Consider the following 24,401-nt stretch of genomic DNA (forward strand, 5'->3'; position numbering starts at 1 on the left):
ATTTTAACATTTTTATTGAACTGTTCAGGATATTCAAAGAAAAAAATTGAAAAAAAAAGGTACGATGCGACAAATTAAAGCTTCTAGATAGAAACATATTTTAATTACAGTATGTTCAAAGTTCATTGTGCTAAAAAGATATTAGCTCTACGGCTCAGTATGATGGAAAAGTACATGAGAAACATTAAACAGTGGATACAACTCATCACAACCACAGCATCAGAAATAAGCACCAAAAATATTCTGAACATGTTAAATGTCCAGTTTTCACATTAAGATGTTATTCTGCATTGTTTTTGTTTCAATGTAGTCGGTGAACAATATGTAGTTCATCCTAAGCATTTCAATAAGACCACGAGAAGATTGTGCTGCAACAGCACATTAGTGAAAAGGTAGAATGGGCCTCCAGGCAAAATTTGTTAGATATGTAATAACCTGAACACATTTCCTGAATAAAGAGAAGAAATAAAATCATAAACCACAATGTCTTTGTACGTAAAACCATTAAAATTAAGAAGAGTAAAAAAAAAAGTGAAAATACAATTTGAAAAAGAAAACAAATTTAGATTCTGACACTTTCACCTCTGTTCAAACACTCAGAGATGAGGGATTTACAAGATCTCCAGCGGTGGACATCCATTTTCTCGCATCAAGCTAATCTCTGATAGGAGCTTTTCGTTTTCCTTTAAAACAAAAAAGAATTGATTGTTGTGATGAACAGTTATAAAATGACCACAGAGAAACATCCTTCAACGAGAGAAAAGTTAGTTACCGCTTGAAGTTGCGTGTTGTTCATTTTTAGCTTCACCAGATATTCAATCCTCTGTTTGTGGTTCTTATGTCCAACAAGTTTTCCATTCTCCTCCGACAGCTTCACGTTCTGCTTACGGAGAACCTCATTCTCCTGTAAAAAAACAACATATGATCAGTAAAGTCAGATAACGTTGTTTGTTTGGCTGTTGTTAGGGAACCTTAGTGTAAACAAGCCCAGTCATTTTTAATGTGAATGTCACACTGCTCAAATTAAAAGTGTGAAATAAATCAATTCTCCTGGTGTTACTTTGATCTTATACAAATCAATATAAATATTTAATAAATATAGATATATATATATAAATATAGCTTCCTCTCCATATGCCATATGTTGTCAAGTCTTAACTGAAATATAAAACATCTTTTACAGTGCCAGATGACCTTGTGTTTGCATGTAATCTTTAAGTTACCAAGTCATTGTCCTCAAATAGGCAGTGATGACAATTTTTCACCATATTGTTATGATGTGAAATAGTCGTTGACCGTCCCCCACTGAGTGATTTGAAGTATTTCTCAAGCTATTTTAGAGATTTTTCGCTCAGGATTAAAATGTTGTACCATCACCTCACCACAAGTGGAGAAAAATCCAGTCTCACCTGGAAAAGTTTCTCGTCGTCCTGTATCCGCTGGCTCAGCTCTCTCAGCTCTAAACAACGGTTCCTCAGCTCAGAGGTCAGCTCCTGAACGCAGATCTGAGACTGAGCCAACATGGACTCCTGCGCCTGCAGTCTGATCAAACAGGAACAGAAAAGATAGTTATCGATCATTAAGAATGAATGAAGGATAAGATAAATATACAATAACCAAACATTTATTAACCTACTAAACTCAACCTCTCAACACATGCACTTACTTTTTTTGAGTATTAGTCAGCGTCCGTGTTATGTTGTTCTGTTAATCAATAAGACAGAAGGACACATTAAATTAAGTGTTCACTCAGGAGAAAAAAATACAAAATGAGCAGATTGACTGATGCAAACCTTCTCTGCTCGCTCCTCCTGCAGCTCTTTATTAATAGACTGTTTAATGGCATCATTAAGGTCCTCACTACAAATCACAGAAAAAAGGCGTTAATTTTTCTTGTGACAGCAAAAACTGGTGATCTGATGCATTTTAGGTGAATGTCTGAAAAACAGGATGAATAAACTCAACTGATCATTTCCATTCTGTGTCAGCTGACTCTGCTTGGTATAAAACTTGTCAAGCAAGGCCTGGATCTCCATCCGGACCATCTCTTTCTCAGTGAGCTGCATCTAACGACAGTAAATACAGATTATGGATTATTATTATTATTGATGTAATTCACAGACATTAAGAACATTAAAATGTATAGGATGCATTCAAAAATGTACCCATAGTAATTTAATGTAGTGATTTAAATTCAAAACTTTATGGTATAATAACAGTCTATGGTACGGAAGAACTAGAAATTCTTGGCTAATACACAAAACAAATACACCAGAGTCTGCTTTAAACATTTCCATCTAAATTTGAAAGGCTGCAGGTTCATTTTATCTTCACATAAAAATATACATTACCTTCAGCCTTGCGATCTCTTCATTCTTGGCCGTTCTCTCAGCATTCAGCTCTGCTAAAAGAATCTCCATGGTCATCATGGAGGAGCGGCGATTCTCCAGCTCCCTCTCCTGACTCTCAAGCACCTGGGTCAGATCCCTGTTGAAGCTGCCTGGAGTGTGAGGTATCTTTAGAGGCAGAGAAAAACAGGACATAAACACTTGATGCTGCAAACTAGACAAATGAATCAAGACAGATGCAAAGTCAGTTGTGAAGGCGTATTTCAACAATAACTAAACCATAAACAGGTTTTACCCAAGGCAAGGATTTAGGTGTGACTGTCGTCTCAACAAGGGGTTTTAAACTTCCATTTCTGATCGTTTTCTCAACAACGTCTTGCTGCTGTTGCACCTGGTTCAAAAGGAGAATATCTCTTATTAGTAATTCCTTAGGATTTACCTTGATTATTTTGGGTATTTTTTCTGTATTGAGACAATTAAGGCTCACCTTCTGCTGTAGATTCTGTATCGTGACATCCATCTGGGCTGTTTGCTCTTGAGATGCTTGGAGGAGGCTATTCTGATCATCTAAGACCTTAGTGAGTCTCCCAACCTCCTCGGTGGCATAAGTCAACTCCTCCTGCAACACCTCCACCTGAGGACAGACATAAATCACACACATTGTAGCTTTATTATTCAAACTAAGGTTTTACTGTGCCCAAAACTTAAGAGTCATAATGTCAATTACCTTTTGTAAATCTCTGAAAACCCACATGTGTGAACAGAGGTGTTTAATATGACGGAACATACCTCTATCTTGTTGGATGCCACACTTCTGTCTAAGGTTTCTTTCAGGTCACACATTTCTGTTTGCATCTTAGAGTTTTGTTCCCTCATATCCTCCCTTTCAAGGCAGGCAGCATTGAACTTGGCCTGGAAGAGGAAAAACAAAATAATTGAAATACATTCCCTAACTGATTTAAACATTATGTGTATATGCGGTATGTCATTAAGTTATTAAAGACAAATCAAGAGTCAAATTGTAAATTACTGTGATGTCTGTGACATCTTCAGACAGGTGGGTAATGGTCTGCTCCTTCTGGATCAGCTCAATGCGGAGGTCTCTGGTCTGATTAATCAGATCTAGAACAACAACCTTTGAAACAAAACAAGAGACATTGAGGAGTAGCAGATATACTAGCATTATATTTGGAGGAATAAAAAATATGAGAGAATCATTGAGTCAGACTTACTTTATTCTGTTCAATCTTTTGCTCCAAGCCCTTTACGACTTCACTGGTAGAGGTTAGATTTTGCTCAAGATCGACAAGTTTTGTTGCCTTCAAACAAAAATGAGATGAACAGATTTAGCTGCTGAGCTTCAAATTATTGTTCTAGCAAATTACCATTTTCACACATGTACACTGTTCTTTAAACTGACCTGTTGTTGGTTTTGTGCCGTTAGGTCCGAGACTTGTTTTCTGAGCTGCGTGTTCTGCTCCACAGTTTCAGTGAGTTCTCTGAAGGCAAACACCAAAGTCAGTCATGTTAATGTAAGAACTATTTTCAAAACTATAGTAAACAATTCATAAAAAGATAGTCTGTGCAAATCTCACTTTGATGAACTTTCTTTGTTTTCTCTCATCTGCGAGATCAGGGTGCTGGTGTGCTCTTGCTCGTTTTGCAGAGAGTTATTCAATTCCTAGAATAAAAGACAAAACACATGTAAGAATAAAAAGTATAGACAGTTAAGACACGACAGCCATAGTCCATAGTTGAGTCTATGAGTTAACTGACCATGAGCTGTGCTTTCAGTTTGTCAATCTCCTGCTGCCTGTCCTGCAACTGCTGTCTTGCCTGATCAGCCTCAAACTTAGTCTCAGCTTGAATCTGGTCAAATGAATCCTGCAGAGTCCGATGCTGCTCCAGAAGCTGCTCCCACTCCAGCCTGGAATGAAGAGTTGTGGACACTTAAAAAACATTTGATCAAGAATAATTGCAACACACTATGTGCATAAAACTTCTGCTTACTGGACTTTGTCAAGTTGGAGCTGTGTGCTGATCAGACTGTTGGAGAGCTGGCTCATCTCTCGCTGCTGCTCGCTCCGGCCGTATCTTAACTTGTCCCTAACAGCAGCCAGCTCCTTATCGGACGACTGCAGCACCAGGCGTAGATCATGGATCTCACTCCTCAGGACTGAAAGGAGAGGAAAGGAAAGTAGTCACATTGGTACTCTTCCACCTTCCACAAATGACAGAAATGTCCAAGTTCGATTACAGAAAAATCTAGGCACGTGAACAAGTCATTAGAACGTGTCAAAGACCTCACCGTCTGAGGCTTGCTGTTCAGACTGAAGGCTTTGTTTGAGCTCAATGACAGTTTCTTGCAGGCTGAGCTGATATCTGTTCCTTTTCGCTCTCTCTGCAGAAAGTTGCTGCATAATGTGAAAAGAAAAATTAGGGAATCAAAATGGTTTGTATGGAAAAGGGGCAGGTTTTTCCAGACTACTACACATCAAATAAAAACATGCAACTGTAGATAAAGAACATGAGGAGATGATCTACCTCATCCTTCTGGTCAGACTCTTGTGATATCACAGCGATCTGCTCTTCAAATTTTGCAATTTGCTGCAACAGCTTGCTGTTCTTTAGTTCCTCCTCATTCAGCTGAGACTGGACACAGCTGGTTTGCTCCTGATGAGACAGTAGATTAGCGTGACAGTGTGGGCAGTTGAACATATGCATGGTAGTACACAGATTTGAGGTATAGCTCTGAGCTCTGATTTACTTGCACATGGCGCAGTTCCTCAGTCAAGGCCATCTCAGTCATGTCTGACGGAGGCTGCTCATCCCTAATGTCTTCTGCAATGTTGTCTGTCCCGTTCAGGTGGTCCGGGCTGCACAGAGGCATGAAACAGGACCGCAAGTTGTATGCTTTTGTGGGCGTGGTGAGAATCTAGAATAACAGATATTTTTGATGATAAAATTATTACTTTTGTCAGGTTTCAGATGAGGTTGTAATTTGTCTCACAGCCAAGTGCAAAAATCTCCTCACCTTTAAAGTTTCAACGTGAATTCTGTTCAGCTCAGAGACCTCCCGTTTCTTGTAAGCGTTCGTGGCTTCCAAAATATTTTCCAAATGCCTGTTGGACTTGTCCAGGTATCTTTTTTCAGACTCCAGCTGAGACAACTGTTTCCTAGAACACAGAGCACCATCCAAAAGCCACATTAAGGTCTGCAAAATGTACTTTATGCGGCTGTAAAAGCATTGGAGGAAAAATGACTCCTTTCATTTAGATAACAAAAACAAATCCACCTCTGAATCAAAAATATATTCTAGTTGTATAAACATCTTCTTTCTGAAGCTAGGAATCAGAGCTGAGCAATAATATTTGAACATACACAAATAGTGGATTCAGGAGGAATGTGTGACACCATTAAATATAAGAAAAAGGGTAGGACATTGTTTTGCCAAATTAAAAAGCCAGAATGGAAGTCGGTTTAACAGTTGGCCTTGTTTCAGTTACTGACTAAAATATGTGTCCATGTGAAGTACGCTGTGCTTGTAGAGTACACTGGGAGTTTTCAAAGGTGTTCCTGTTCATGGATTTAATTATGCAAAAATGTCTTGTATTTCTAGGTTTTGGAAAGCTTGTCTCTTAACATCTACTAAGCTTCTTTGGATACGTCGTGTGGTTTTTATCATTAAATGTCCTCCTTACTTGGTGATTTCTCTGTACTCCTCAAATGCCTGAAGCGCAGATGTGAGGTCGGACTGTTTCTGAAGCAGTTGAGCCTTTAGCTTCTCAATTGTAGATGTTGAAACACTGTCTGCGGCCAAAGGGGTTGAGGAGGCTACTGGAGCTGTAGAGAAATATGAGATTATTGTATATGTATCTAGATATAGAAGATTTTTCTCAGTTTTATCATGATAATTATCATACTCTCTGTGGCTCTTTCTGACTCCATGGCCGCCTGGAAGTCCTCTTCCAATTCAGCCGAAACTTGGACTACAACTTCTTTAGCATTCACCACTGATTCAAGAGAACGCAGGTGCCGGTTCTCCTCTCTCAGGCTGAAGTTTTCGGCTGCATATCGAGTCATCTTTGGGTGATGTTCAACCTTAAACAGCAGCAATGTGTACATGACAAAAAAGGTGGTGAACAGATGCAACAGTAGATCCTGGACTTAACAATTGGTGAGCTCAGTTAACTAATACAAATGTAGTCCTATTCTGCTGCTTATTGGAGCTATTCAAAGAAACGTATTCAACTAAAGAGTGGAAGTCCTCAGCAGTGAATCAGAGTGTGTTCAAAGGGAATTATTTTATTTTTACCTGATCTCTCAAGATCTTAATCTCTTCTTTCAGCTGGTCAATCAGAGCCTGAGAGTCCTTGTCAGACAGGAGGTTTTGTCCTGCCTTCATTTTTTTCTCGAGACGAGAGATGTGGTCTTCTCGAAACCTGACAATCATTCGGCTAGAATGGATGAACTTGTCTTTTTGTGTCCAGGCCTCCTCGAGCTGAGCCACCTTCTGGAGCAGCATCTGTGTGGAGTCAAACATTACTATAGGTTCCACTGCGACAACATTTTGTCCTCACGACAATTTAAGAGCGAGAAATAAATGACAGTGCAATCAAATAGTTCCCATACCCTCTTGTCCTCTTCTCGCTTCATCCACAGACGAACAGCCGCCATAAACTTTGTTTTATATGAAAAGTCATGTTGAATGTCTAAGGAAGAGCCTGGTGAGAGAAAAGCCATTTAACATTTGTTAAAAAGAAAAGGAAAATATTATCTAAATGTTAATCCACATTATGCTCCATGCTAGCATAAATTGATAATTTTTAATACGTGTAAAAATGAAATTGTTTATACCCATGGGCAGTTCAGGTCCTCCTGGTGCGATATCTCTCCCATACTCCACTCCCTGAGAAGCATGTGCCTGTGCAAGCTGCTCCTTGAGCTTCTTCACCTCAGCCTGTAACTGCCTCACATTTCCCTGTGTATCTTCATTGATGATCGCCTGGGAAAGCAAAGATAATTTTTCATGAAGATGAGATAATGAAGTGATCTAGTTTTGAAATTATTGGTTATGTCTACTTTGTATTAAAACAGTATGAGACCTTGTTCTTGATCAGCTTTGCCCTCTGAGCGAACTGCAAGGTCGACAATGTTTCTCCAAAACACTTTGAACCAGGGTGGACATTGGCTATGATATAAGTCTTTGCATTTCCTCCAAGAGAGTCCTGAAATAACAGGAATAATAGAAAAAATTGTTACAGTGCACAAGATTTTTGAATTTAACACTATGAAGAGTTAAATTCGACCAAGACAAAAAGAAGTATAAAATTTAATGCGAAAATTCAATATCAGAATGTCAAGTGACAAAAATGTATAGCTTCTGGTTTCAATTCAAACCACATCACCACTACGGTTTGTTCAATGACTTCATAATTACATTGTGTAATACACAAGCTCTATCCAAAACAATTATTGAAAGGGGATGTCAGCAGACATTCAGGCAACATAAAAAACATGTTTCAAGGTTACAAATGTTTCAGATACACACCAAAACCAACTAACCTACTTTAACTGCAGGGAAGCTGACTTTCAGTTTCCACACCAATGTTCTCAGCAACATAACACAATCTCACCGTAAAAACCCAAACATTTATTATGCATTAACAGACACTCACCCTGAGCAAGAAGGTGAGTTTAGAGTCCCTGTAGCAGATGTGGCGGCTCTTCCCATTGGACACGTCCACCAGGGCCATGATCACCTGACCAAGACACATGAGGGAACGATTGATACTGCTGGCCTCCTGAAAGAAAAGAAGTGCAGCAGCTACCAGCTGTTAGCAAGCAACAACAAAAATTATACATGTAATACATCAGTATGAGAGCATTCAGGTGGGAAGCATCACCTTGAGTCTGGAGCCTTCTGTGTGTGTATCTTTCTGCCTCTCGGATCCTGCCAGATCCACCAGGTTCAGCTGAGACATTCGCATGTTCACCACCTCATTGATGGACTCTTTGGACTCCAAAGTCATGGTAAACACAGCATGAGATCTGGAAGACTCGCGGTTCATAGAGGTGGAGGCCACTCGTCGATTACGCCAGCCCATAGACAGAACCTGTGGTTAAAAAAAACAATTTTAGTGCACACACTTTGTTCAGCAAATGGTGAAAGAGTAAGATGGTGAAGTTGCCTACCTGGTAAGCTTCAGCGGCTGAGTTAACAAACTTCTCCACCGCTCCCTCAACAAACACACCCTTCTTGATATTCTCCCTCATGAAAAGACTGGCTGACGCGGTGTCCAGGAGGTCGTAAATTTGTTCATTGTATATCTCAATAAATGAACATTTGCAGAGGAAACTCTTAGAATGGGCAGACTTTTGGGAGATAGAAAAACAAATCACCAAAATAGTTAGAAAATAAACAACTGGTTTACCACAAAATTGCTACAATGAAATGAAACCGCTCACCTGTTCCACTTCTCTGTTTATGAGAAAAAACAGGTACTCAAAACTTCGAGGGATAACCCCACGGTGTTCATCTATGAAGTTATCCAACTCAGATGGTCCTGGAACAAGAGATTAAAAAAAAAGAGGGTCACATCAATTATTCTTATGGTAAAAAGTTAAAGAATATGTAATGAACAATGTACACAATGTGAATAACTCTCACCAAGCATGGTGAATGTTTTCCCTGAGCCGGTTTGTCCACTGCAGAAACAAGAGAGGAATATGAGAAGAAATTGAATGGATGTCACAGAGAGGTCGTGCCATTATTTTCTTTTTATACTGTAAAATATAAACAAAGAACACTTACTAGGCAAATATAGTGCCATTGTATCCATTCATGCAAGACTCCACAATATTCTTAGCCACACTGGAGAATACAGAGTCCTGTTGAGGAATGACAGATCAGTTCACACATACACACACCAAGATTAACTTTTACAGGCTATATCAGACACAGACAAATCAGGTTACTATCAATCACCCAAGCTAGTTTAACCCATGTGTCTAAGATGAAACCCGTGCTCCCAACCTGAGATGTGTCCATATCAGCCACATGGTCATAGGTGAAGGTTCTCGGCTCTGGTTTGGAGAGCAGACGGATGGTGTTGGGTGAGGTGACGGTGAGACACAGACTCTGATCTCCATCTGTGGTCAGTCCAGTGCCCCAGGTCAGAGGTCGCACTCGCACAAAGACTTTGATGGAATCGCTGTCACCACTGTAACACCAGAGAATAACATTAACACCCATGCCATGTAAAAACTGAGCCGGCGATGGTGAGAATCAAAACAAATGGGTGTTTGTCACTACAGATGCCCATTAAGTTTAGTGGACATGAAATGGTTAATCTATTGCGTCTGTGTCTAAGTGTTCATTCTTAAATTTCCCTCGGGATCAATAAAGTATCTATCTATCCATCTATCTATCTTTCTATGGAGTATACAGATCTATCTATCTATCTATCTATCTATCTATGGAGGATACAGATCTATCTATCTATGGCGGATACAGATCTATCTATCTATCTATGGAGGATACAGATCTATCTATCTATGGAGTATACAGATCTATCTATCTATGGAGTATACAGATCTATCTATCTATCTATCTATCTATCTATCTAGCCATCTATCTATCTATCTATCTATCTATCTATCTATCTAGCCATCTATCTCTCTATCTCTCTACGGAGTATACAAATCTATCTATCTATCATTCTCCTCAGTCAACCCAGTACACATAATATTCAAACTCAAAATTAGCTTAGAAAGTAAAGCTCAACCTGGGGCTTATTGTTAATGTACAGTATTCCCCGTCACCATACGGAACATTGTATGTATAACTATAGCTCCCGTGATTATCTTTCATGTCAGCAACGTAGCGTAATTGACTCTGAGCATGTGGATGAAACCGAGAGTGATGAAGACTCGTTACCTGGCAACAAGCTGGGATGAATCGGCCGATCCTGTCAACAGAATAATAAAGATTATAAACGTTTTGGTTGCGTAAACCTGCGAGATGCGCACGTACTAGCTGACTGAACTCTAGCTGACGTTAGCAGTGACGATGCTCGATTAAACGACAGCAGCGTAAGTTCACAAGCAGAACAAGTACGTATCTGTGGCGCTCACCTCTTCGACTGGTGTTCATCGCTGACATGGAAATATTCACCGTTATGTAGTAAGATGAACTTTCTTCATATCAGGTCGCAGAGAAGGGGAACAGCTCTGTTTACATCCTTCAGAATTGGCGGGCTGGTCTGCTACTGGAATTCTTCTTAGGTTTTCATGACCAAAGTGAAGGGCGCATACTGCCACCTATCGGTACGGAGGAGGTAGCGTCCACGTAGGGCCTATGCCTGCATAAATATATATTATATTTTTAATCTGGAAACATAATGGCTCCATTGGGGCATTTAGGATGTCAGGCAGTGTTTTTATTTATTTTTTCGGGAAGGGACAGGACGTATTAGAAAAGTGTATTACAGGCAGAGGCAGGCAACTGCTTGGGGCCCCAGGCCATGACGGGGCCCCCAAGGGCTGACAAACTTTATTCCACAGCAATGTCTCAAATTGTGGCCATTGACGAAAATGTGAAATTCCAAAAATATTTTACACTTCCTACCCTTCATTGGTGTAAGATTATTTACAACATAATTATTTTTATTTATAATGATGTTTGAGGGGCCGCCTGTGAATTGTTGCTTGGGGCCCCAATAGACTATAGTCGCTTATAGAGGCTAGAATCGCCACTGAGTAAAGGCTAAGACCTGTAAAGTTGTTTGCCAGCTGCCACATAACACCAGGAGAAGAAAAACGATTTCTGTTTACATTGATTCCCAGGCCCAGATCTAAGTGGGCAGGGGGGGGCAATGTATATTCTTAAGAATTAAAAGTGAATTGCTCTTTGTAAGGGTTATTATTATTATGATATAATATTATCATTTTATTAGTGATATGACATGGTTTCAAAATTATGACAATATAATTTATCACAATAATTTCACAAACGTATCTCCCATCAAAATGTGTTATCATGACAGGCCCACCTCAATATTCTCAATAATACACCAAGTGAGATGTTTCTATGTTCAGTTTACAGCTTTAGTTCTCTGAGAACTTCTTTCATATCCATGCAAAATTAGTATTGTACAATGAAATATCTTTAACTGAAATGATACTAAATCAAATTGAGACCTTGTGAATCTGATCGAATTGATTTGGGAACTTAGCAGCGATACCAAATTATTCAAAATGATTTGCACATGAGGAATAGGTTAAGATTTTAATAGAGAAACAAACCTATCAGAGGTGTGAGCAGCACCAGGGCTACACTACTCAATATTCTGACTTTGAACAATTTCACACACATTTTCACATTTCATGTTTGAACTATTTGTTCAACTCTACATTGGGCTCTGTTCTTATAGTTATAGTCATCTCTCTAATTGAAATAATAATAACAATAATAATAATGTTAATAATAACGTTAATTATTATGATATATAATTATTGTTATTATGGTTATACCACGGATTGGTTGAATTTCCTTTTGTGACGCATTCTTTTAAACTTGGAAAAACACCACTGTGTGAAAAGGTGCCCTCCCCAAATCTCTAATTGGCCCCTGCAGTCTAGATCCGGACCTGCTGATTACTGTGTAAAAGGCTGTGAGTTTACTGTGTAAAAGGCTGTGAGTTTACTGTCTGTTCACTTCCCAGTTCGCTCTCACTGCCCGGAAGCCACGTCTTTTTTAAACACACAATTCATCACAGCGGCCCCCTAGTTGTTCTATGTATTCCACAGTAATATCACATTCTTGTCCTGTTACGTTTAGTTGGCTGGAGAGTTGTGATGAAAACAACAATAAAAACATAAAATAAAACCAATCGTTTGCGCGTATGCAGCTTAAAACGGGTGGAAATGTCTGACTACCGTGCAAAAAACGACCGTAAACGTGGATTGTTGAGTAGCTCGCATCTTTGGTGTCATCAAAACCTGTAATAATCACACACATTATGCCAATTATATATATTTTAATAAACTGGTGCACGTGGTGCGTTTGGTCGCTGTTTACAGAGTTGTGAGCTGTTGTGTTAACTATCTTGCTTTTTTTACACATCTTCGGAGTTGGTCCGTGGTGCGCAGCCGTACATTAGATCACATCCGCTCTGAGGCCCGATTGGCTGCTCAACCAGGAAGTGTGTTCGCTTTGAACGCTTCCCTCGATTTCATTGGTTTGTTTCCAGACTTTTAAATTCCAAACGGTTGTCTCACAGAGAAGGCGAGAGGGGTTTTCAAAGGGTCGATCCTCTTCACCCGGACTGAAGCTACATGGTCTGACAGAGACCGTCCTAATTTCTGCTTTTCCAGGTAGGTGCGGAACAATGTGTGAGAATATAGGGCGGGTGATGGTGTAGTTTTTTTTAACTTTGTTGTGTGTTAATCTAACGTCATCCAGAGGTTTTGTGTTCCTCCGCAAGTCAACTCGATGGTAACGTTAGTTCCTAGATAACTGTTAGCTTAGCAAATGTAGCCTTTGTGCTTGTTAATTAACGCTCATTGTGTTCATATTACAGTTGCTTGTGTCTGGTATGTTTCCGACAGTTCATCAATCTGCGCAGTAACTCGTGGCTAATGTGGATGAACAGTTATGACTGAAGTGAGCCGGTTGTTTGTGTGTTTCTTATTACTCAGCGCCACAACCAACACACTGAGCTAAAGTGTAACTTAGGTTATTAGCAACGATTGTCAGGAGACGTCTCAAAGACAAAGATGTCGGTCGTTAACAGTGTGGATGTGGCAGAGGATTGTTCAGTGAATCATCCGCGTGATCTCAGCCTCCAGCAACGTTACCAGAAGTTAGTCTGCGAGCATCATGACCTCAGTCAAGGCGTTATCACATGTTTGTGTTGTTGATGACATGAACTTTCTAGACACACAAAAAGCATCATGCTTCAATGCAGGTCAACATCACGTGTTTGTGTATAATCATAAACCACAAACAGTGAAAATCCACCAACGCCCAGCAGCAGAAGTCGGAGCAAATTCAATTTGAAAACAAGGATCACTTTTGCCATCTCGGATTTCTTAGACATAAACACATTCATCTTAGACATGTCTGCATGTCAGCAAATAACAGATGAAGGAAAAAATATTTTATTTGGAGTACAAACATATATTTACATCTGTACACCTATATACACATACATAGTTTTTTAGTCTCTTAATATCCTCACGTATTTTCTGACTTGACTTTTAAGGTTAAGTCTTTTGGAAGGTTTACTCCTCGGTACTCCATATGATTCAGATTCCAGTTTAGTTGAATGTCTGGATTGGCTTATAGTTAAAACACAATACTAACTTGGGTCTAATGAATATTCAATTTGAAATCTGAAACTAAGCTAAAGGCTTCTAGCAAAGAAAATAAGTTTAATAATTAACTTTCTGGGTTTGAAAAGTAAATTTAGATTTCATCTGCAAAAAAACTGATTTATTAATATCAATATTCACAGTGGCAGCAAACCATTGTTAGCCTGTTGGTGTGGTTTACTGGGATCCTTACATGGAACTGTGTTTCTTAATGTAAATATTTGCAGGCATGCTCCTGCTATTGCAAGTCAAAATGTCTGCTGTGAAAAAGGTGAATGGTCAATTAATTCTGACAGCACCGATTGCCAAGTCAACTACCCTTCATTTTGACCGTTGCTTTAAACCATTGAGGCTTTTATTTCTGAGCTCAACAGCACAACACAATGACACTGACCTAGAAATGGACTGAATGCTTTCCAGGGGGGGAATTGTTAGTGCCCTCTGGTGGGAAAACTGTGTAATGGCACCACTGTTTGATACACATTTTGGGTTTGCTCTACTCGACACACCTCTGCTGTTACTTCGTTTTATCCACCAACATCTGCACTGCTGCCCATGTATCTATATACTATTGACCACCAGAACAACCTTAACCTTAAGGATCCAGGTTATGTTTTACATATTTGTTTAATGTCCTTACTTTTCCCTATTTGTTCCCAAGGACAATGTGTTTATATTAATACAAAATGTAGCCACGTGGCAACCAAGCTTTACCAATAGAAGTAAGTAGGTAGAATCTCATTTGTTTAGATTCTGTGACTTAACGTGTCATCTTCTTTCCTGTGAAGATGGTTCTTGCACATCAGAAACGGCCACCACCAAATATTTCTTATCTACTGGGTGCAGCTTTCTTGATGGCGCCCCCCCCCCCCCCCCTTCAAAGAGTAGCCTGGTCATCCCAGCCCTTAAACTGATAGTCGGTCTCTCTTCTTTTACAGGATGAGTTCCGTTGCGGTGAATGATGAGAATCGAGGGGTCTGCCCTGGAGGAAAACACAACAGCTCAATTACCGACATATTTGACCTGGATCAGCCGACCGGGAGGCCGTCCATCCTGCGTCAGTCAGAGAACCTGCCCAGCAAGACTGTGCCGAAGGGGATGAAGGTACAGAGCCAGCTACTTGTGATCATTTTAGATGTTTTGTGTTCTTTTCAGACACCGCAATGAGACTAGGCGGAAAATAACAATTACTCCCAAACAACAAGCTAAGTGATATTAGAATTTGTTTCTGTTGCACTGTTCAACACAAGACGCTTGAAATGTTTAGTTCTCAGACTATTGGAAGTTTTTACCACATCTTTCTTGCCCACTTCTATTAAATCATAATCAGACAAAATAAACAAGTTAAAATATCTATTGAGAAATAAATCCACTAGAATAACTGGGCATTCAAATTAATATTTTCTTTCGTCTGTTTATTCTTTCTGTAGATATTTTTGTATCCAGGTAACATTTGCTAAACTCCCCCGGGCTATTTGTGTGTAGGTTTGTTTTCAGACCCCAAGAAGAGACCCTATGACCAAGAGACTTGTCCAATCTCCAAGCAAGTCTGCGAAGATGACCAGTGTGGACGAGTGCACAAAGGCAATGGAGACTTTAAATATAGAAAAAATAAAGTAAGTTACATTTCTTTTACTGAAACAACCATCCAGGGAAATAAAGGTTCAGTTTAAGTAAATTTTAAAAAATCATTTTTTGCCTTTCCAGTCCTTTACCACAAGAGGTCCCTGAGCACCCTGATGAGCCCAAACTGGGTAATTTATCCAAAATGACAAAGATATTTCACTTGAATGTCTCTGAACGCTGTGGAATTAATGCAAATCCCCTCGACTTCTCCACAGAAGTGTCGTCTTATCCTGATGACGAAATGCCAATACAAAGCAAAGGAGGCTATCAGCTGGATTTTGACAACCTGGAAGCCATGAATCCGTTTCAGGGAACCAATAACATGGTTCTCTCTCCTGCAAAGCCCGATGGTGAAAACTCTCCCCCAGACCAAAAGGTGTCTCAACAAACACAGCCAGAGGATGTCTTGGAGGAGACGGACAAGGTCTTAGATGAGACACTTCCCTTTGCTCCGTCCGTGGAAAATTCACTGGTTGACATCTCTGCCAACATCAGCTCCACAGAGAGCAGTGTGGTCACATTGGCGAATGTCCCAGCAGTTGAGGAACAAGATTCGTGTTCTGCAATGCCCGAAGAACAACCTGCTGAAACGTCTCCAAAGGCTGTTCAAGACAAAACACAAGACATCTTTGTGGAGGACGCCCCTCTGCCATCGAAAGGCTCATATTGCTTTGATTTTGACAACCTTGATGAAATGAATCCTTTCCAAACTGGTGGCGCTAAGATGCAGAAGTCCCCTGTCCTCGGGAGAAAGCTGCCAGACAATGATCCCCCTATCGAGGAGCCACAGGTGAAGGAAAACAAACCTGCAGATATTGTTGATGTTCCTGAGGTCGCTCCGAAGTTGCCTCCTCAGCCTGATGTGAAACCCATCGCTGCAGTTGTCCCAATGTCCACTAACGCAGCCAAGCCTCCGTCTGCTGAATCTCAGCCAGATGCGGCCCCAGTTAAGGAAGGCCCAATCAAACTCGAGTTCAATTTCGACGACGGAAGCGAGGTCAAAAAGAAACCACCACCCAAGAGGTTTGGCAAAAGGCCACCCGGTGCAAAATCTAAAGCAGAAAAGCCAGTGTCGGATGTCAAAACGCAAAAGGAAACTTCAGTGAAGCCCGATGCCGGCGACGTGGTCGAAGTTCCAGTTCCCAAAAGCTCGTACTCATTTGACTTTGAAAAATTTGACGACCCAAACTTCAACCCGTTTGGCACCAAAACGGGCATGAATAACACTCCAGTGTGCAGCCCTGTGCTTACGGAAACTGCCATTCCAGAGCAGACGGAGAAGCCTGCGGAGGAGGAAGCTGTATCACCAGCCTGGTATGTTAAGGTTTTTTTTTTTTTATAGCCTGTGCCAAGTATCTACTTGCAGTGGATGCTTCACTTGACAACAGCGCTTTTATTCATTGTAAGTGTGTTTTTCCCTGTGCAGTGCGGTAGAGAGTGTCCCAGCTGCTGAACCCAGCCCTGTACAGGTAAGAGAAGCGATGTTGATATAATCCTAAATTACATCTTTCCGTTTAACTCTTTGATTCACAACAAATATTTTGTTTTTGTGGAATGACAGACTTCTGCCCCCACACTCAACAAGGAAACCGCGCAGAGTCTCCCTCAGGTGTCCGAACCATTTCAACCTGAGCAGAAGTCAGAGCCTCCGATGTTTGAATTCAATGACAACTTTGTTCCTGGAGCAATGTGTAAGTAAATGTCGGCCATAATGCTGAATTCTTTTTGTTTCTTTAACCGGGACTTTCAATAGTTTCTAAAACAAGTTCAACACACTCACTCCTCAGTTTGATGTGAGTCCATTCAATTTCCTCAATAGATCTTCATTCTTCGTCTCCCTTTGTCTTTATCTTTGTCTTTAGTCATGGCCAATGATTTGGATGGACAAATGGACTACCTTGAACAGTTTGGGTCCAGCCGTGTGAGTACTTGCATCATGTTTGTTAAATAAACCATTTCACTGTCAACCCCATAAGATATTAAATGTCAAAATCTCTGTGGACAGTTCAAGGAATCTGCACTGAGGAAACAATCCTTGTATCTTAAATTCGACCCGCTCCTGAGAGAGAGTCCAAAGAAGTCCACAGCCGCCGCTGAAGCCGGTCAGACCCACGGGCCCCGTCCCGCGGCCTTTGCTTCACGGTATGACGTTCTTCTGTTTTTACTTCCTCTGATTGCTGCTGCTGTCACTAGATGTTAGAGCTGAATTTGTTCTGCTTCGGACAAACTGTACAACAAAATGAAACCTGTCTGAAATGTAACCACGTAGACCACTTCACATGTGTTCTTTCTCCCACCACCAATTCAGACTCGAAACTCAACAGATGGCAGGAAAAGACGCGACAAATGCACCACGGGCCTGTGACTTCAAACTGTTTGATCCTACAGCACCAGTAAGTCGCTGCTGAACCGCAAACAATCACTGAATCTGTCGCTCTGTTTTCTACACTCGGTGTTTCCTTTCGTCATCTGCTCACCTTATTTACACTGACTTAACTGTCATGTAGGCGACTCCAATCTTCGAGAGCCTCGTCCCATCCTACCCACAGCAGGCAAACACTGACGAGGCCATTATCGACGTGCTGAAGTACAGTCAGAAAGACATGGATGCAGCCATCGCCAAAGTCCAGGCGGAGGTACGTCCTGATCAGTGCGTTTTGTGATCTGACAAGTAACAGCAGTCGTTTCAAACACAGAGGAGCTTTTCCATTTGAGGTCATTTTGTTTTGGTGAATGAAAATTCAACATTGATACAGAGTCAACCACACTAGGACTCGTTGTCAATGTTAATTTCAAACAGTCCCTGGAGCTGTTTAGAGTTATTTGATTCAGCCACAGCAGGTGCAATGAAGTAATAACTGTGCTCCTGGTATGGTTGTAAATGTCAACACAACTGTTTCTAAAGCAGAACATTAGGTGAAACTGTATCAGTTTCTTCCATCATTTAAGGAGACTGTAGTTCCATTTGTTAAACTTTAGTAGCAACAACAGTAGCTACAAGTATCGAATGCTGCCATGTTTTATCACTGAAAGTTCACATCAAACTCCTAAATAGCTATTTTTTATAAGTTTTTTTTTTTTGGAAGATTTTACCCTGTAAACTGCAAATGCACCTGTTTGAAATGGACGATACTATTGAATAAAACCTATTTCTCATTAAATACTTTGTATTTTCACGAACAGTCAAAGGAGAAGGAGCAGCAATGGAGTGAAAAATATAAAAAAGTACTTGATGATGGTCAAGAAATGAGGTTAGTTGTGCTTCTTTTAATTTTGTCACTTTTAAGTTTAAGTTTCAGTATATCTGACTTTTTTTTTCCTTCTACGCAGGAAAATAATTGCAGAATTTGAGCTCATGATTGCAAAAATTATGTGTAAGTTGACATAAATTCTAACATGTTTAACTCTGAAGAAGTGGGGACGTAATGGCTTATTTAAAAACCTCTTTTCTGACATTGTTCAGCCGATCAAGAGAGGGAGAGAGAGGTGGCCCAGACGAAGCTGAGCGAGGCTCTGCTGGAGAAGGAGCAGACGTCCAGCGACCTGAATGCGATGGAGAGATCTTTCTCTGAGCTTTTCAAGAGACTGGAGAAGTACAAGGACGTTATCGAGGGTTACAAAAAGGTTAGAAAGCAACAACACTTTCCTTGTGATAAACCACAAACACTTAATGTAGTTAAGGATTTCACTAAACCTGCGGTAGTTTGAATTATAATTTTGTTTTCTTTGCCATTCCCCCAGAATGAAGAGACTCTGAAAGCCTGTGCGCAGGACTACCTGGTGAGGATCAAAAAGGAGGAGCAGCGCTACCAGACGCTAAAAGCTCACGCTGAGGAGAAAATTGGCCTGTAAGAAACCAGCCTCTTCTGTCTTAATGGTGAAGAATATAAGGTTTGCAGTGACTGACTGTTTCATTGTTCATCCTCAGTGCAAATGCTGAAATTGCTGAGGTGCGCTCAAAGTTCAACTCCGAGGTGTCGGCTCTACAAGCTCAGCTGCGGCGGGAGCAGCTGAAGGTTCATTCGTTGGAGAAGAGCCTCGACCAGAAGGTGAATGAACACGTTCATAAATCTTATAAGATATCAAATTATAATCAACATTTTTCTAATGTCCCATTGTGTTTTTTGTTTTCCAGGGGAAGGAGGCTGAAGAGCTGACCAAACTTTGTGATGAACTTATCACCAAAGTTCAGAAGGGTTGAGCTCGTTCTGTAAATACTGTTTTTCTTTGTTGGTACGTTTGACTTTTTCTTGTTCTGTCCTTGTAAATGTTCTTAGAAATACTGTAAAAGAAATTAATAAAGATGATGATTTAATTCCTGAATGATTAGTGTTTGTAAACACTAGGGGGCAGTGTTAGATTTAGAATTTAGTCATGGAGCTCAGAGATCCCAAACGTTTCAGCCCACAAACCCTAAAATAACCACAACCCCAATTGTTCTGAAGGATATTGATTTGAGCCAGCTGACAAAAACTTCCACTATGTGCTGATGTTTCAATGTTTCCTTTGGTGCTGAAAACTCACCTGCTGAAACTGATTGTCTTCATCACCTCAGGAGTCACATTGAAACAAAGAAAATCAGAAGGCTGATGATTTGAATGTTTTTATTTTAAATTCAACTTGTATTTTAAAAAAATTAGAGAATGATATTTTATTTCAGGAAATCTTGAAACCCTCCCTCTGCACATCAAAGCCCCCCCCAGGGGGTCCTGACCCTTGTTTGGGAGCCACTGATCTAGATTTTGGGTTTAAATCGTAACAAGTGAATGTGGAAGTAAAGATGACTGAAGCCTTAAAAAAAAGGTTTGCTTCTGTGTAGGATTTCCAGTTTAAACACACGATACACTCGCCTCTGTCCGGAGCCGGAGCTCATCTCCATCCAGCGATGCTCGCGACAAAACAAGAGCTCACCTGACACAATGCTCCCCTTCTTTCCTGAGCAATCACAGGCTCCTGTCACATCACTCCCACAGCAGGACAATACACTTCTAAATGGTGAAAGGAAATCCTACCTAGATTGGAGTTGAATGAGGTGGTGGTGTGGACCAGAGGGGGGCTGGATTCACTTAAATGAGGGGGGGGGAAGAGATGCTGGTCATACGGTGTAGTCTTGCAGGGGCCATCACTCACCTAAAAAGGGGGGACTGAGAGACTGCCCTTGTGTCTGTTCTGTATCTATTCACTCATTCATCCCGGCAACTTGTTACCCTCTGCTGGCTGCCCTCTGCGTCACCCCCAGGAGACACTTCGGCCCGCTAAAAGGAGGAAAGCTGACCCGTCTGGGCACCAGCGCCTCAACAGCTCTGACGTTTTAGGACTGGAACTGTCAGCGAAGTCATTCACCAGGACTTTTACGCCTTGTTTACAAGCACAGGCTTTGCAGAACATTAACGGGGACGTCCTCCACAAGAACACAAATCATTAACATTTGTAAGAGGTTTGTTTCAGGTCATTTAATCAAACTACCAAACCATCAAACGTTCAGATGATTTAGTTCTTGAGCCTTGAACAGAGTACATCATACAAGATTGTCAAATATAACCAATTACAAAGAGCAATGCCTAAAATATTTAGCATGAACTAAATGTGATTAAACTGGGGAGACACAAGTACTCAAAATGCTCTATAGACAACAGTATACTTTAATAACATTACATAGATATGTAAAACGCCTTACTCTGAAAAATAAACCTTTGATACATTTTTTTTAGCAAAATAAATTAAATATTCATGACTCAATTTGATTATAAATGACTACAGCTTCATATACTGCGGGTGGATAAGGTGGCGGTCAAAGCAGCAGACTGCTGGTTTATCTCAACATGCTACTGACTAGTGATGGGCACCTACCTAAAAAGAAGTTTAAAGTAATAATGACGACCGATTCACTTGACGTGAAAACATGGTTCTTCCCTCCCTTGCAGTCTCAGGCAAGGCTTACACGCCACAAACAGGCTATAAAAAAAACCTACCAGCCTCCTCTGTATCAACATGGTAGAGAGGTGAGGGATGGAATTAGGTAATACGAAGGATAGTGGTCAGCGTTCCGAACATTATGCATCTTCAACAAAACAAAAGGACTACCTGAGTAGGAGCATAAAACCAGCCCTTTCGTAAATCTCCGAGTACCATTTCTCATCTTCGTCACCAGTCACAACGCACAGAGCCTCCGTGCTCGGGGTTAAAACCTCCACTTTCAGCCACACGGAGGAGAATGAAATTGAACTGCTGAGGAGGAGCTTTCAGCTGCAGTTCAACTCACACGCTAAACATTTCCTTGTTCTTTTATTTCTACTAAGTGCACAACAAGGATTAATGGATTTTTAGTGGTGTGAGAATCTGAAGGTAAAAAAAAAATAAAAAAGCACCAAATGTGGAAGTTTGGAGGCAAAAACGCGAGGTGTGTCACTGGCCACTGTTTTTCACACACATGCACGCTCTCCCAACAATGTCCAGCGATAAGAGGAGTCCGTTTTTTATTTGGATTCGAGTGATGCCAGGTGAATGACACAACTATCTCCCTCTGAGAGCAGTTATTGGGGAGGATTTGGCACCGAGGCTAACACTGAAAATGAATGTGTTGATGCTGATGTACTTTCCCGTCCACATGGGAGTGAGTGTGCGTGTGAATGTCCGTGTAGATTTTGGGGTAGATTTTGGGCGGGACTGTCGGTCCCCCCTGACTGAGGAGGAGCTGCTGCTGTGCCAGGTACTCCTCGTAGTTCAACGAGCTCATGCAGTCTTTCTCCGGGTTGGAGGACGGAGCCACGCAGCCCCGGTCACGCTCTCTGTACGGCAGCCGGTGGGAGCTCTGCAGCACCTGCGTGGCTGCAGCTGGAGCGCTGGGAGGGGAGGGACAGTGTTTTCTGCTCTGACAGAACCACAGCAGCACTGTGCCAAAGATGAACACTACTCCGGCGGGTATGCCGATGATGACGGGCCAGGGTAGGGAGCTGGAGGCTGGCGAGAACACAGGCGTGATGGGAGGCTTTGTGTCTGTGAAAGAAGTAGGCCAAAAAAAGAGAAGGATCAACACAAGTTCACAACTCATACATTAGTTAGTTAGCAAAGGTTTGTTTTACTCCAAAGGCACGAGCAACAAGATGTGAAATCTTTAACATCAGTCCCCTTAATGTGCCTGATTTCATGGAAATCGGTTGAGTAGTGCTGGCTGCTAACTAACAAACAACGCAGACGAAAACATCCTCCTTGGCGTAGATAAGGAGCTTTATTTCTTGACTGATTAAATATCTTGGATTCAATTTACTTCAGCATAAACATGAGAAAAACTACAATGGCCTCAATCAAGAAGAAGCATGATAGAAAGTAGTTTGAGGGACAGTTAAAATGGGCTTTTATTTATAGGATTTTATCTTGTAAAAACTATGTCACAATTTGATAAATAAGAAATGACAGAAGATGTTAGTGTTGCTTTGTTGTCGTCTGTCCTCATTTGTTCTCTTTACTGACGTGTCACGTCATCTCTCGTTCATTTCAGTTCTACATTCCTCTGATGTGATTGTGTTATGTTATGTTGATTGAAAAATAAACCACCACATTAAATGTACGCAGATCCTTGTGCAGGCTGCTGACTGGTTGCTCTGCATGTTTGTAACACACTGTGAGCACACATTCACTGAGCCTCACCTGGCAGCACGGTGAGGAAGGCGCTGCGGAAGCTGTAGCCCATGGTGTTGGCGCCTAAGCAGATGTACATGCCAGCGTCCTCCTCCTTGGCGCGGGTAATGAGCAGCTTGTTGAGGTAGGAGCCGTCGGGCCTCGACCACACCTCCCCCGTGGGCAGCACCACGAATCGGTGGTCCCCCACCTCAATGGTGGAGTTGTAGCGGCTTTCCTCATTAGACTCCACGCGCTTGAGCCACTGAATGACCGGCTTTACGTCGCTCCGCACTTTGCACTGGAAGGACGTGGTGCCGCCGTAGTCTACGGTCGTGTTGACTGGGTGAGTGCCCGTCAAAACAGGCTTGGAGTTTGTCCTTTCTGCGAAGACACACACAACGAAAAACCGTCAGCACACACACACACGGGCATCTTCTGGCATGGCAGCAAGGACTGAAGAGGGCTAAGAGGATAGAAGAGGTCTTAGTTGTCTGTACCGTTATTAGCCTCGAGCTTAGAACTCGTAATTGACAGAGAGGGAGGAATACCACATGTAACACAAGAAGTATGTGTGATTAGTTTCCTCTCGTTCTTTGCTCCTGGTTGTACAGCACACATTTCTCATGGGAAGGAGGGGGGGGGGAGCTGAGGGTCTGGCAGACAGCTGGGCTTTAATCGGCTCCAGATTGGGTGGAGGGTCCCTAAGTTGAACAGCCTCTCTCCCCTTCTCCTTCTCCCTCTCCCCTGTGCAAACATCGGGGCACAAGCCCTGAATCTCAAGCCGGCTTCCTCAATATGCTTCTCATATACATGATTACACAAGCACATTCATCATGTTGCGAGTCTACGAGTAAGACCTGCTGATCACAATCAGACGTCAGGGGTAGGTAGATCAGAGAGACGACTTTTTTTAAGGTTACAGCTCTTCCTCTGCGAAAATCAGACCAACTATTAAAGTGATTACACTGTTTTAATTTCCTGTACAAAAGAGCATAAAAATGATCCTGCAAACAGCAGTTACCACTTAAGATTAATTTGCTTTATATCATTCATGTGTTAACACTAGTATTTCCAGGTGAGCTTGTTTGGTATACTCACGTATGACCTCAACTTTATACGTGGCGTTGATTTCCCCCGCCCGATTGGCGACCCTGCAGGTGTATCTGCCGCTTTGCTCGGGCGTCAAGTTCCTCAGACTCAGAGTCCACTTCTTCTGACGGCCCTCGCCGACCTCCTGCTCCGTCAGCGGCCGGTCGTCCTTCAGCCACACGATGTCCGGGCGAGGGTTCCCGCTGGCCGCGCACTTGAGTCTCACTGAGCTGCCAACAGGACGCGCTATCACCCTCTTCCTCATCTTGGCAGGCTGAGTGAAGCGAGGGCGCACTTTAGGGGTAAAAAAAAAGAGTAAAAACATTTACCTACTTTATCTTT

The 24,401-nt window shown here is 41.5% G+C and overlaps 3 protein-coding genes across 4 annotated transcripts in view; 1 reads left to right on the forward strand and 2 right to left on the reverse strand.

The window, feature by feature from the left end:
* Positions 1 to 76: 76 nt before the first annotated feature.
* kif15 (kinesin family member 15) lies at positions 77 to 10,624 on the reverse strand. Its single transcript, XM_034576452.1, has 35 exons — positions 10,485 to 10,624; positions 10,288 to 10,318; positions 9,385 to 9,571; positions 9,163 to 9,239; positions 9,019 to 9,056; positions 8,817 to 8,914; positions 8,544 to 8,723; positions 8,255 to 8,464; positions 8,027 to 8,152; positions 7,454 to 7,576; positions 7,206 to 7,353; positions 6,981 to 7,072; positions 6,664 to 6,873; positions 6,272 to 6,449; positions 6,050 to 6,191; positions 5,383 to 5,524; positions 5,116 to 5,283; positions 4,893 to 5,021; positions 4,657 to 4,762; positions 4,359 to 4,524; positions 4,125 to 4,275; positions 3,944 to 4,029; positions 3,769 to 3,847; positions 3,581 to 3,667; positions 3,379 to 3,483; positions 3,138 to 3,260; positions 2,836 to 2,982; positions 2,644 to 2,739; positions 2,352 to 2,516; positions 1,966 to 2,066; positions 1,794 to 1,860; positions 1,667 to 1,704; positions 1,410 to 1,542; positions 773 to 904; positions 77 to 683 (listed from the first exon to the last, which is right to left on the reverse strand). The coding sequence occupies exons 1-35, from the start codon at positions 10,510 to 10,512 to the stop codon at positions 612 to 614; spliced, it is 4,161 nt and encodes a 1,386-aa protein (XP_034432343.1). The 5' UTR covers positions 10,513 to 10,624; the 3' UTR covers positions 77 to 611.
* A 1,959-nt stretch (positions 10,625 to 12,583) lies between these two features.
* On the forward strand, positions 12,584 to 19,673 carry tacc3 (transforming, acidic coiled-coil containing protein 3). Of its 2 annotated transcripts, none has more exons than XM_034576337.1 (17): positions 12,584 to 12,725; positions 14,663 to 14,828; positions 15,210 to 15,340; positions 15,432 to 15,475; positions 15,563 to 16,664; positions 16,777 to 16,819; positions 16,912 to 17,041; positions 17,213 to 17,271; positions 17,356 to 17,492; positions 17,659 to 17,743; positions 17,858 to 17,986; positions 18,534 to 18,601; positions 18,681 to 18,724; positions 18,814 to 18,974; positions 19,092 to 19,198; positions 19,279 to 19,399; positions 19,486 to 19,673. In XM_034576337.1, the coding sequence occupies exons 2-17, from the start codon at positions 14,664 to 14,666 to the stop codon at positions 19,549 to 19,551; spliced, it is 2,592 nt and encodes an 863-aa protein (XP_034432228.1). In that variant the 5' UTR covers positions 12,584 to 12,725; position 14,663; the 3' UTR covers positions 19,552 to 19,673. The 2 variants fall into 2 exon arrangements, with proteins under 2 accessions (XP_034432228.1, XP_034432229.1); XM_034576338.1 differs by having other exon boundaries at positions 15,432 to 15,478; positions 15,566 to 16,664; positions 19,486 to 19,671.
* Positions 19,674 to 20,784: 1,111 nt separating this feature from the next.
* The window catches only part of LOC117756050 (fibroblast growth factor receptor-like 1), a 30,560-nt gene continuing 26,943 nt past the window's right edge, over positions 20,785 to 24,401 (reverse strand). The window contains exons 5-7 of the mRNA XM_034576339.1: positions 24,069 to 24,353; positions 22,998 to 23,351; positions 20,785 to 22,346 (exon numbers count right to left, since the gene is read on the reverse strand). Coding sequence (XP_034432230.1) covers positions 21,910 to 22,346; positions 22,998 to 23,351; positions 24,069 to 24,353 — 1,076 coding nt within the window. The 3' untranslated portion in view covers positions 20,785 to 21,909. The remainder of the gene's footprint in view (positions 22,347 to 22,997; positions 23,352 to 24,068; positions 24,354 to 24,401) is intronic.

Source organism: Hippoglossus hippoglossus, chromosome 22 (genome assembly GCF_009819705.1).
Source record: "Hippoglossus hippoglossus isolate fHipHip1 chromosome 22, fHipHip1.pri, whole genome shotgun sequence".
Taxonomy (NCBI): Eukaryota; Metazoa; Chordata; class Actinopteri; order Pleuronectiformes; family Pleuronectidae; genus Hippoglossus; species Hippoglossus hippoglossus.